Consider the following 14,187-nt stretch of genomic DNA (forward strand, 5'->3'; position numbering starts at 1 on the left):
TAAATGATAAGCGTGTCTGTCAAATTGTATTAATTTCATAAATTTTCACTCTTTCCCAATCACATGCAACCCCAGCTCACATCAGTCGAAACTGTGTTGCAGCATACTTTTTGTATGCCAGTAGTAAGTCTAGATTGGCTTTCAGCACACTGCAAACAGCTTTCCTACTACTAAGGAAAGAGACTAATAAATACATAACATTCCAACTACAGTCCAGCTGCTTCAGATAAAACTAAATATAAAATCCTATCTCACACTCCCAAATAGTGTATGTTAAGATATGTGACACAATAACAGAGTTCAGGTAAGCAATTTCCAAATCAAGTCTTACTGCACCTCCTGAAAAATATTCACTGCTGTGGTTGACGAAGAACTGTCGAAGTTGTAAGCAATTCTGCTGCACCAATTCAATAAATCTCTAAAAATAAAAACAAAAAGATTTGGTACAATCAAGCCAAATTGTACAGCATCTTCTCTCATGTTCAGCTTAGTTCATTATGTCATCTTTTGGTAATTACACACCTAGTTGTTATTTACATTGTACATGGAAAGCCACACACAAGAAGGATGCTGTATTTAAAAGAATAGATGAATACATACAGACCCACAGGGTTGCTTTCTGATAGGTTGCTTGGAAATTTGCAATACATATTCCATTAAACCATTACGGATAAGTAATTATGAAACTGAAAACATGAAAACCAGCATGTTTTTCATCCAGAAACGTACAAAGAACTATTTTACAGGATACCAATTCCTCCTCAACAAGATCTTTGGAAAGGTGAGAAAAGGAAACATATAATTCTCTGAAAATAGCAACTGTTTTAAAGTAAGCGGCATTCCTACGCTTCACAAAAATGAGGTACTACACATAGCTAGTGCGTGCTGACATTCACAAAGCACTACTGCTTATAATAAGCCCACACGAGCAGAACTGACATGTGGTATGAGAAGTGAAGAAGAAGTAATTCAATACCAAGCTGCATTTCATCACAAAAATTCTGAAATTAATAGTACTTCACAGGGTCTGGGTATTTTGAGGCATGTCTAAGTTAGAATGCTACAAGTGAATGTCTAATATGAAGTTGTCTAGATGAGCAACTATATACAACTGCTGAAAAGTTATCTATACTAGTATTGTGAAAACATTATACAGTATATTTCAGTCAGTAATTCTTTTAACCAGAACAGACATTTTGTGTTAAAATAAATTGAAAAGTAATCCACATCTTCATTCCAACTTATTTCTCAGCACTGCATCTGAAACGCATACTTTTTTGTCAAAAAAAAAAAGTGCAGAAGTACAGCAAATATGCCCTAAATAATTCACATTGAGTTTTAAGATGCATTAAACATGATTTTAAAATTAAAAATGGAAACCTCCATTTTTATTAAATTCCAGCTTAATTATTCAAACTATTAACAATATTTTTAAAAAAAGGAAAGAGGAAAATGAAAAAGATAATCTCCTGCTCTATACAGCTAACTGACAAAACTTCTTCCTAATAAACATATAAGAAAAGACAACCTTAGAGATAGTTCTCGTCCTTCCAGATTTGGTTTCTTATTTTCTGATCTTGATTCTGATGCATCTTCTGACGCACGGCTGGAGCCAGAAGCACTGTTTTCTGATGCCTGATACTTGTCACCCGTAAGGTGAATGAAAATGTCTAGCAAGTGATCAGTTACATGAGCAAGGTTGGGGTATTTGCTCTGAAGAACCTGAAAATGGGGGAGGAAAAAAAAAATCTTCATCACTGGAATGAAACCATCAGCCTCCCAAACTTCAACAGAAACAGACACTCAAGCTAGCAAGCTGCACAAAACCAGTCTCTTGTAATCTCTCTTCTGAAGCAAATAAAAGTCATTGAGACTTGTATGATGTTGATATGGATGCCAACGGACAGTTTTCCCAACCCAACTTTACTCCAATTCATTTAATACCTTCGCACGAATACAAACAGGAAGAACAAAAAGCAAATTCGACCCTAAAGTAAACTCAAATCTAAAATCAATCAATCTAAAATCAATCTAAACCCAAATCATGATGATGCAACTTTATCTACAGAAGTTCTTGCCTCCTATCCCTCTTTGTAAGGACTTTTTAGAGCACTCAGGTTGCCTATATACCATGCTAAGACACATACAAGGCTAATTTTTCTTCTATAATTTCCTTTCAGCTCAATTTTCTGCTAAAGCTTGCTGACCAAAATCAGCTTTTCACAGGTACAGGCCAGAAACCAGTACTGATACTATCCTGCCAAACTGACTTTTAAGATTAGCCAGAACATTTATTTTCCAAGATCTGAAGTGATAAGGGTGTACTGCTGAACTTAGGGACAAAAATAAGGACCAAATTTATTACTGAAAACCATCTACTACCCTTAATTAAAACAATTATTCGCATACCACAATAGAGCAAGACTACCATACCTCCTTGAGTTCTACTTTGCTCATGTTATCCAGATGTATTTTGGTCCAATACTTGTCCAAAAGAGAGGCATGGCTGCTTTGCTGTCTGTACCAACCTCCACCACAACTGAATACTCTAAATTAAAATAACACAAAGGAACATACATATTGTTATCTTACTGAAGAATTCAGCACTTTCAGACACCCTACCTTGCTTTTCTGTGCTTTCCAAATCATTTGTTCTTTTATCACTGTGTTTCCCCCCTCTAGCGCAAAATCTCCTTAGAGATACTTTCAGAAAGATGACTGACAATAAGTTAAGCCAATCAGAAACACCATGCAGAAATCAAGACACCTTGTGCATATTGATCATAAACCTTCTTCACACAGCAACTGCTAAGAGTGGTATTTTGTTTTGGTAGGGGTTGGTTTAGTAGGTGTGCCCCCCGCCCCGAGCTTCATACTTTTAACCTCATTGAAGTAACTTTTCAAAGACTGGATCCACCCAGTAGTCATATAAAGTTAGTAACAAAGTTGCTTTAAAATGGAAAAGGTTCCTCTCATAGCGCCCATAGCTTCTACCACTTGTTAATTGGAAATTGCTAGAATATTCATGACCAAGTACTTTGCACTTACTGCCTTTGACTTAAAAATCAAACAATCTGTGCTATTAAGCTCATTTAATTTTATATGCCTACCTCCTGGTTGCAAAAAACTGGAATCCCGGTGCTACTTTTAAGCAATCACCACGGCCAGGAATTAGCAACTCCCTTTTTTCCAAAAGAGGAATCAGCACAGAGATCTGGAGAATAAAAAAAAATAAAAAATAAAACTGTGTGTGTGTGTGTGTGAAACAAACATCTTACCCATCCACACTCACGATGCTAGAGCACACCCCACTGAGAATCACATTTTCATCAACTGCTGTTCCTGCAGACTACATTTTCAAGTAAAACTAACAGGAATCGTAGACTCACAGTTAATTTTACTCAGCAATGAAAGTCACAGGTATGTTTCGCTCTTTTCTCCTACATTCAGATTTAGTAAGAGAATGGAAATGAGTCTTTACACTGTAAGTCCAATCTAACACCATTGTGTTTGAGCTGTCAAACGAATTGCCAGACACTTGGTTCTCAGAAGAGCTGGAAGGTTTGTTTTCTTTCTATCCGAACAAAGATAATACCCACCTAGAAGACTTCACTCAAAAACATTATCATTGTTCACTATATAGCCTGCTACACCCTAGCAGAATTAGGTATGGATTTAAAGAATCTATCCTTCCACACAGAAGGACAGTAATAATGGTGGAATGAGAAAAGGGAGGGAGGTCTACAACATTCCCTTGGCACAGAGGAAGGGAATCATGGAGACTTTGATATGGAGAAAGAATACGGGATGCCTGCAGGGGAGACCTGAAGGAAAAGTGAGATGAATGCAGGATACTACTAGGGGCATGCTTATGATGAGTGCAACGAACTGAGTCCACAGAAGCAAACAACTGCACAACCCTCTGGCAATGAAAAACTGTCCAGTACACACAAGCAACATTTCTTGGCTTTCTTGTAAACTCCCTATACTTTGGAAGAGTGGAATCCCATAAACAAACTGTCAGGTTTGTCAGTCACATAAAGGATGCTTTACAAAACAGATACGAAAGAAAACTCTTTGCAAAATGTCCAGCAGGCCTGGTGTCTCTATGACATCATTCTTGGTGGAGATGTTCTTTCAGCAGCCATCACTTCAAAGGGCAATAGTGACAGTACAACAAGTACTAGTTCTGAATACAGGAAATCAGCTAAAAACTATATAACGACTTAATAAATAACACAATCCAAGACGGAAAAAACAATATTATTTTGAAATGACAAAAAAATCATTAGAAGATCTTATTATCAATATTGCTCTAACACAGTGACTAATATTCTGCAGTGTCTGTGGCCACATTTGTTTTCAAATATTGAAACATAATTTAAAAGACACATAGCTCATTATCAGAATCACTTTAAATCCCCATACTGAAGTCTGGCATCAGGGCCAATATCGTGACTGCTCTACAACAATGACAAAAACGAATACAGTGCAACAACGTCTGAACAAAGCCTGGTTAAATCTTTTTTAACTCCCTGTTACAAGGGCAGTATTTTCAGCACGCTGCTGCAGAACGCATGGTGACTGGACTCCAAAAACTGCTAGTATAGTACGGGTCTTAAGACAAATACTTTACAGTGAAGAAGAACCTACGTACCACATCCAGAGGAGCATAATCAATATCCTCCAGAAGTATCCAGTGACCTTTAGTAACAGCTTGCGTCAAGGTTCCAGGCTGCCATACAAACTCCCCTGGGACATCTGTACAACGATACATACCAAGCAGCGTCTATGACAGAAACAATCATTAAATTAGAGACTTGTTCATTACATGCTTTCGCAATTCAGAGTAAAAACCTTAAGAAAATGTCCGAAGTTGGCATACAAATAACATTTACATAGCCTGCACATTATTAAACAGTTTATCTGATAATCCCAGTAATGTGTGCCCAGCATTACACTTTTTTTTAAATAAAAAAAAGTTTCACTCCACCATATATACGATAACCTAACTGAAGCACAGTATCTAACTAGATAATTGGAAGTGTATTTACAGAGTTGTACCACCAAAACAAATGAACAAAAATCAACAGGATAACACACTAAACTGCACTGTATCTTACATCTTAACCAGCTCTAACTGAGCTGCTAACATAAGAGAAGTTCTCAAAAAAGTATTTCAAAGGCACAAAACCAATGGAGTTTTACTTTCTGTGAAGTGGTAACTTTCACATTTCAGCATTCCTTAAATAATCAAGTTTCTGGTTTCACTATTTCACATTTTGTACCTTGAACTTTATCACTTTTTCTTTAAATGACTGTCTTACTCATGTATATGAAAAGATACTCTTGTGGAGAATAGCTGTTAGATGGTGAAGTAAGCTGTTCTATGCAAGTAAAGAAGGTGATTTTGTACGGCTAATAAAAACCTTCAGAGAACACTTCTGGTAGACACCAACCACTTCAGAAAACTAAATATAAATCGAGCCAAACAATATTAATAAACTCAAACTCACAAGTATGCAAATCCAAAAGAATGTGAAGCTACCACCAGAGTTGAAGATATTTCTACAGGTAAAGCTAGATCCCTATTCTATAACTGCAAGCATCCTCATAGGGTCTTACTTCATTTTATCTTCACCAAAAAGTAACTGCGATCAGATTAAACTGACAACAACCCATCTAAACATGTAAATCAAAGTGTCCATACAACCTTTGGCAGCAGCTTCCATCATTTTCAAATCAATTTTTTGTCAAGCTTTTTTTAAAAAAAAGACACACAATCAGCGGAGCTCTTCCACATAGGAAAAACAGTGACAAAACGTAATTTAAAATGGATCAGGTACATCACAATTATGTGCAGAATTTACATCATAAATTTGAAGAAAAATCAGTTAAGCTTCACTATTCTTATCAATAGCCAGAGCAGTACTACAAAGAATTGGGGGTTGTGAGCTTCTTGGGGGAAGTTAAATTTCATCTTATTAGAAAAGCAAGTCCATACTTCAAGTAAAAATAATGTCTGATCATTGGACCATAAAACAATTTCATCAGTTACCTTACTATCAGTTTGATCCCCAAGTTGGACTTTTAAAATATGAGGAGGCTTTGTTCTTCCTGTAGCAGCTGCTAAATATTCAATTAAAGAAGTTTTGCCGCATCCTATTGGTCCTTCTAATAAAACAGGACTTTGAAATGCTACAGCAATAGCAAGGTTTTGAAGATTTGTGCAGGCAGATTCAACCAGAACAAAATGGCTAGTGTTTTCCTGTTGAAACATAAAATTTGAGTTACTACACTGAATTATTTTTTTTTTAATATCAGTTTTTACAACACAGAACAATTAGGAAAGCGAGTATGATGACTAGAAAATTTTGGCCTGTAGATCTGTCAACACACATCAAATAAAATAAAGGATTCTAGAGCTATGGACTATAAAGAATGTATTTAATGACAGATATTGGTGGTGTGGCTCTCTATATTAGAGAGTGTTTTGATGTTGAGGAACTTGAGGCTGGGAATGATAAGGTTGAGTCCCTATGGGTTAGGATCAACAGGAAGGCCAACAAGGCAAGCATCCTGGTGGGGGTCTGTTATAGACCGCTGAACCAGGATGAGGAGACAGATGAGGAGTTCTACAGGCAGCTGGCAGAAGTTGCAAAATTGTCAGCGCTTGTTCTCGTGGGGGACTTCAACTTCCCAGACATATCCTGGAAGCACAACACAGCCCAGAGGAAGCAGTCTAGGAGGTTTCTGGAGAGCGTGGAAGACAGCTTCCTGACGCAGCTGGTTAGAGAGCCTACCAGGGGAGGTGCCCCGCTAGACCTTCTGTTCACAAACAGTGACGGACTGGTGGGAGATGTGGTGGTCGAGAGCTGTCTTGGGCAGAGTGACCACGAAATGGTAGAGTTCTCTATTCTTGGCAAAGTCAGGAAGGGGACCAGTAAAGCCACTGTCTTGGACTTCCGGAGGGCTGACTTTGAGCTGTTCAGGACACTGGTTGGCAGAGTCCCTTGGGAGGTGGTTCTGAAGGGCAGAGGAGTCCAGGAAGGCTGGGCACTCTTGAAGAAGGAAATCTTAATGGCTCAGGAGCAGTCTGTCCCCACGTGCCCAAAGACGAGCCAGCGCGGAAGAAGACCAGCCTGGCTGAACAGAGAGTTGTGGCTCGAGCTTAGGAGAAAAAGGAGGGTTTATAATCTTTGGAAAAGAGGGCGGGCCACTCAAGAGGACTATAAGGATGTTGCGAGGCTGTGCAGGGACAAAATTAGAAAAGCCAAAGCTCATCTGGAGCTCAATCTGGCTACTGCTGTTAAAGATAAAAAATGTTTTTACAAATACATCAACACAAAAAGGAGGACTAAGGAGAATCTCCATCCTTTACTGGATGTGGGGGGAAACTTAGTGACGAGAGATAAGGAAAAGGCTGAGGTGCTTAATGCCTTCTTTGTCTCAGTCTTAGCAGCAAGACCAGTTGTTCTCTGGATACCTGGTACCCTGAGCTGGTGGAAGGGGATGGGGAGCAGGATTGGGCCCTCACTATCCACGAGGAAATGGTTGGCGACCTGCTACAGCACTTGGATGTACACAAGTCGATGGGGCCGGATGGGATCCATCCGAGGGTACTGAGCGAACTGGCGGAGGAGCTGGCCAAGCCGCCTTCCATCATTTATCGGCAGTCCTGGCTATCAGGAGAGGTCCCAGTCGACTGGCAGCTAGCAAATGTGACGCCCATCTACAAGAAGGGTCGGAGGGTAGACCCGGGAAACTATAGGCCTGTTAGTTTGACCTCAGTGCCAGGGAAGCTCATGGAGCAGATTATCTTGAGTGTCATCACACATCACTTACAGGGCAACCAGGCGATCAGGCCCAGTCAGCATGGGTTTATGAAAGGCAGGTCCTGCTTGACGAACCTGATCTCCTTCTATGACAAAGTGACGCGCTTGGTGGATGAGGGGAAGGCTGTGGATGTGATCTACCTTGACTTCAGTAAGGCTTTTGACACCGTTTCCCACAACATTCTCCTCAAAAAACTGGCTGCTTATGGCTTGGACTGGTGTACGCTTCGTTGAGTTAAAAACTGGCTGGATAGCTGGGCCCAAAGAGTTGTGGTGAATGGAGTCAAATCCAGTTGGAGGCCGGTCACTAGTAGAGTCCCCCAGGGCTCAGTGCTGGGGCCAGTCCTCTTCAATACCTTTATCGATGATCTGGATGAGGGGATCGAGTGCACCCTCAGTAAGTTTGCAGATGACACCAAGTTAGGGGCGTGTGTCAATCTGCTTGAGGGTAAGAAGGCTCTGCAGGAGGATCTGGATAGGCTGGACCGATGGGCTGAGGCCAACTGTATGAAGTTCAACAAGGCCAAGTGCTGGGTCCTGCATCTGGGGCACAACAACCCCAAGCAGAGCTACAGGCTGGGAGATGAGTGGTTGGAAAGCTGCCTGGCAGAGAAGGACCTGGGAGTACTGGTTGATAGTCAGCTGAATATGAGCCAGCAGTGTGCTCAGGTGGCCAAGAAGGCCAACAGCATCCTGGCTTCCATAAGAAGAAGTGTGGCCAGCAGGACTAGGGAAGCGATTGCCCCCCTGTACTCGGCTCTGGTGAGACCACAGCTCGAGTACTGTGTTCAGTTTTGGGCCCCTCGCTACAAGAAGGACATGGAGGTGCTCGAGAGAGTCCAGAGAAGGGCAATGAAGCTGGTGAGGGTCTGGAGAACAAGTCTTACAAGGAGCGGCTGAGGAAGCTGGGGTTGTTTAGCCTGGAGAAGAGGAGGCTCAGGGCCGACCTTATCACTCTCTATAGGTACCTTAAAGGAGGCTGTAGAGAGGTGGGGGTTGGTCTATTCTCCCACGTGCCTGGTGACAGGATGAGGGGGAATGGGCTAAAGTTGCGCCAGGGGAGGTTTAGGTTGGATATTTACTTCTTTAAACTTCTTTACTGAAAGGGTTGCTAGGCATTGGAATGGGCTGCCCAGGGAAGTGGTTGAGTCACCATCCCTGGAGGTCTTTAAGAGACATTCAGATGTTGAACTTAGTGATATGGTTTAGTGGAGGACTTGTTAGTGTTAGGTCAGAGGTTGGACTAGGTGATCTTGGAGGTCTCTTCCAACCTAGACGATTCTGTGATATTAAAATAGATTTTTATCTAAAACCTGTTATAGGTGAAACACTTAATATAGTATACGTATATTTTGTTCCCAAACAGAGTTCACACTGCATTGACAATACATAGTAACTATTCAATCATTGCATTCACATCAGTCAAGTACAATTCGCAATATAAATGAAATTAAGCCATCAGAATGAATCTCAATCACAAAAAAAAATAATCAAACAGCAATTAGACTCAGATGATGCACGTATGAATACAAAAACTCAAATGTTGTATTTCTTTCTTTCTGCACAGGCCAAAGAATATGATCATTAAACTCAATACATGGAGGGCAGGGGAGATAAGTTCGGTAGAATTTTTGCTTTATTCACGTTGCAATGAATACATTTTATTGAATGGTAATTTATCAATATGACAGATATGCCTCAAATATATTAGTGACTGTAGGAGAGTAAAAATATCAGCATATGGCACAGAAACTAGTGCTTTCTTGCCAAAAGGCACAAAGAAGAAATCAAAATATATACGGCACTGAAACCAAATAGAATCTCTTGTATTTAAAATTTGATCATTTGATCTTCATTTCAAATAGTTTCATGTATTTCTCCTGCAACAATGCTAGTTTTTAAGAGTATCTGTGTTCCCTGACAGCACAATTGCAGCAGCAATGACACTATCATGCAAATAAAAACCTAGCTAAACAGCTCAGTTTGCCTTGCTGCAATGAATTCCAAACCATATTTTCAATGCTATAGTTTAAAAAAAAATAAGTAAATTACAGAAGTTAGGGGGGGGAAATGGAAAAATTGGGAGGAAACTGCTCTCATTCTTCTGCTACTCAAGAAATTCTCAGTATTGGTAGTTTTCTTTCATCTTTGTCATTCATTTGTAGATGTGTTGCAAAAATAGATAGCAATACTCAGGCTAATTAAGAGCTGAAATTTTGCCTACGTGAGGAAACCAGAGAAGAACACTGACTGCAGCTACAAAGATGAACCTGAACAGTTTGAGATGAATAGCATCTCAAGAGAAAATAGGTTAAAAAAATGTTACTTACTGAAACATTTATGCATTTGATCAAGTTGCTAAAACTGTAAGGCACTATATTCTGTGTTACGCTTCACTCCAGTGAAGCAGGGAAAGTAAGTTCTTGCTTACCTCTTCTCCCGTTTCCATGCCTTCTAGTAGAGTAATAAGCAACCTTGTTTTCCAGGGTTTTAAAAAGTGAACTTTGAAGAAAGACTGTTGATAAGATCCCTATGTAGCACAAAACACTACCTCATGCATGTAAAAACCACATCAGCTCCTTGCTTTACTCAGCTGTGGAAGTAATATCTTAACTTGGAATGGAGACACTATACAAGGCTGACTATTCTCTTATAGCATGTTCTTAAGAACTGTTATGAACAAAATTAAATGAACAGGACTATATATTTACTGCTTCGTTCCACTGCCATTCCACCTTCTATGCAGTGCCAGTATTATACATCACTAGATTACAGCACGCATTAAAGGAGAGAAAAATTACCCACCTCAGTATCATTTAAGCAGGAATAAAGTTAAAGTCAGCTCACAGCATTTAGGGATCCTTGAAAAAAAGGTACAAACTTAACCCTGGGTTACATACCTGCTGCTCTTCAGAAACAAGCTGTAGTCTAGGCAGCACAATACCACATACAGCTACTACATTTGCAGACAGGTCATCTGATACAACATGTCCTTGTTTATATTGCACTTCCTTCTCCTTTTGCCAAAATGAGGAGTCTGGATTGGCCAAAACAAGGGCTTGTTCCACATTCTGCACTTGAGATTCTTCTACTAGCCTGTCAAATCCATATCCACGTTTATTAATTCAGCTGAAAACCATCCACAAAAAACAAGCAGTGTTCAATATTTAAAGAGTTCTTACTTCAGCCTGAAATGCATCAGCTCCTCAGGATTGAAGATCTTCTTCAGGAAAGACAATTTATGTTCATCATTCATGCATGTAACCAGAGCAAGACAGTTTGAAGTATACCTAAAAATTTTATTTTAAACAAAACATGTCAAAACAGTCTTAAGAATTTTAGTTTGACAACTGTCACTTGCAAATCAAAATACCAGTTTTGGAAAAACATACAGAAAACTTTCTCTGCAGAAATTGGTATGCTTAAAATTAGTGGTATTAATCTTTATTTTTTTTAAGAGATTTTTCTGAGATATTTTTCTAGAGAAAAGCAATTATGTCATGGCATACTGTATCATTAACACACCAACTTGCTAGCTTTCCTCTGAAAGACTGAACATTCAACAGAAATACAGTAAAAAACAGCACTTTCCCAAATAAATGAAAGTAAACGTGTAAGACAATGAAAAACAAGTTTTCTTTGCCTGATTTTTCTTCTCCTGCCATTTTCTCTTCTTACTTGCTATTTCATGATATTTCTAAAATAACCTTAATACACTGAACTCAAGACTCGGTGCCAAAAGAAGCAAACTAATTCCAAGTCTTGGCTTCATAGAGCCAAGCTGTCTCGCAATACGAGAAAATATAATAGAGATCATAAATACACTTTTCATTTATTATACCACTGCTTTTACCTTCCAAGAACAAAGCTTTCAATGAGTTTGGGAGGGTTAGAGGGAAGGGGGGGCAGGGGCAGGTCGGTAGAGCGTTCCCAGAAGATTGGTTCAGGACAAAATTTACAAGTCTGCTCATTCACTTAAGATTATTACCTGAATACCAGGAAAATCCATTCCAACCAAATTAGTCATTCTTTTTCTAAGAATATCTAAATTCACGTCATCCTGGCTGATATACTTGACAGTACTCTTCTTCCTGTCCTTCCTGAATTAAGTACCTTAGTTTAAAATAATGAGTTACTAACACAATCTTTTCTTCTTCCAACAGTACAGAAGCAATGTTTCACCAAATTCACCATTTCTCATGAATCCAACTTTGGTAAACTCCAGTTATTTTAAAAAGATTATCTAGACTGTAAAAATCCAGAGCTTGAAATGCGCCTGAGAACTAACCTGGCAGATCACCACAGCTTACAACAGATAAAAGAATATATACAGATACCATTGTCACAGATTTTTCTGGTATTGTCTGGATCTTTTCTCTTTGCACACAAACACTTAAATACCTATATCTTGAATTGTATGTCTTCTCAAGGGAGAAACTTACCAACGGACTAACGTGTCATGACTCCTTAGGAGTGGAATACATACGCTCCAGTCCCATAATTCCCGGAAAACTGACTGTTCCTTTTGTAAAAACCTATAAGCTGCTTCCATGAGGTCACGTAACTTCATTCGTCTGCGCCCATATCGGACTGTGTTTGCATCTGAGCTCTCCAGGAAAAGCCTCTGAAAAACTGGTGATGTGTTCTTAAAATATCTTAAAGCAAATCTTCATATGAAAGAGAAAGAGAGAGAGTGATGGAACACAGGTATCTAAGCCAGAGCAAAAGAAAATAGCCACTAATGTTTTATTTCAGAGGTCCTGAAACATTAATTGATGGTATAGCTTGAATTGAGGTTTGTATTTAACTTTGGCCATGCCTGGAAAAGATAACCAGTTTAGCAATCAGCTGTCAACAGATACTTCACCTTATTAGAGATCATTAGTTGATTAACAAGGAGAAGCATTTTTTTGGTGAAATCCCTTTGATTTCTCTTGTTTACTGAGAAAGTAACACTGATTTCCACTTAAGCAACTTTGTATTCTACTGGCCTACAGGTCTAATATAAGATACAGACATTTTGGTTGTTGGCAGTTTTCAAGCCAGCTGTTGTGTTTTGCTTTCACTCTGATCGAATAATGATGAAAATCACATTAGATATTATCAAACAGTTTAAATAAGCTGTGTTTAAGACTTGTGCTTTCTGGGTAATTCTTTCAATTGAGAAGACCTTTGTTACTGTGGGAGACAATCCAAAGCACTGTAAAACCACCTCATCACCAGCAAACACTGATGTGCACACGCTCCGTAAATTCAAACACCGCACAAAGCGGCTCTGCGCTACTTACGGCAAAACATCTGGGTGGTCAGCAACCAGCTTGCTCATGGCTACACACAGCCTTTCATGCCGATCGTGGTTGATTTGGCCACCAGCTTTAACGGCTTCTGCATTTCGTTCCAGCAAATCCAACAAGATTGGTCGAAGCTGACGGCCAATTAATAGAGTACATTCTTTATCCAGTAGTAACTGCGCTAAAGTATCCAGGATGCATTGCCGGTCCTGCTGAGTCCAAGTCTAGAAGAAAGGAAGGTAGGAACAGGTTAAACGTGGAATGATTTAGACTTTTAACTTCAGAACAATTCATGCGGGATTCAAGGTGAATTTTACAGGAACAAATCTTCCAGAAAAAAGAAAAAAAAAGGGGGAAGGGGCAAAATTCACAGTGAAAGTACTTACTCGATACAGCTCTCCATAGTTTAAGAAACAAGGGAAACAGAACATATGATATGAAGAATAACAATAAATAGGAAATACAAAGAATTATAAATTCAAGTTTTCAAAAAAATTGAGCTGTTACTTCCATATCAGATGCAATTATGGTGAATAATGACAAGAAGCATGTATTTACAGTTTTGAAGTTGAGATTTTTTTTTTTATTTTTATTTTATTTTTTTTTTTTTTTTTACTTTTCTATAAAAGCAGTCCATTAGTGCAAAACAAAACATTAGGCTATAGAATATATGCAGAACAGATTCTGATCTGTTGTAGGGAAAAATAAATCATCACCCCACACAAGGAAACATCTTCCTAACTTTGTTACTGACAAGCCACAGGCAATCTTTGGTGCCTTTAAGCTCGTCTTTGGTCTTTGACCTCATGTTATTATGTAAGCACCGTTCCACTCCCATGATGTTCAGTGCACGTAATTCTGATTTGTGAAAAATCAGGATTAAAGATTTGCACTACAGCTGTTTTGCTCCCAACTTTGACCCTCCACTCTCCCCTTCCTCACTGACCGAGCAAGCGCTCATCCCATCAAGATGATTTTGTGTTTCCTGGCAAACAGCAGTAAATACAACCAGGCAAGGTAGCTTTCCAAACAAAATAGTCACTTACTGAACTCCTACAGAA

The 14,187-nt window shown here is 39.2% G+C and overlaps 1 protein-coding gene across 1 annotated transcript in view; it reads right to left on the minus strand.

The window, feature by feature from the left end:
- Positions 1-14,187, minus strand: part of MDN1 (midasin AAA ATPase 1) — a 99,056-nt gene that overhangs the window by 80,311 nt on the left and 4,558 nt on the right. Inside the window, 10 exon segments of the mRNA XM_040551200.1 lie at positions 337-418; positions 1,529-1,722; positions 2,434-2,548; positions 3,111-3,214; positions 4,658-4,789; positions 6,059-6,268; positions 10,736-10,931; positions 11,018-11,125; positions 12,278-12,502; positions 13,124-13,350. Of these exon segments, the coding sequence (XP_040407134.1) occupies positions 337-418; positions 1,529-1,722; positions 2,434-2,548; positions 3,111-3,214; positions 4,658-4,789; positions 6,059-6,268; positions 10,736-10,931; positions 11,018-11,125; positions 12,278-12,502; positions 13,124-13,350 (1,593 nt within the window).

This window comes from Cygnus olor, chromosome 3 (genome assembly GCF_009769625.2).
Source record: "Cygnus olor isolate bCygOlo1 chromosome 3, bCygOlo1.pri.v2, whole genome shotgun sequence".
NCBI classification, from domain to species: domain Eukaryota; kingdom Metazoa; phylum Chordata; class Aves; order Anseriformes; family Anatidae; genus Cygnus; species Cygnus olor.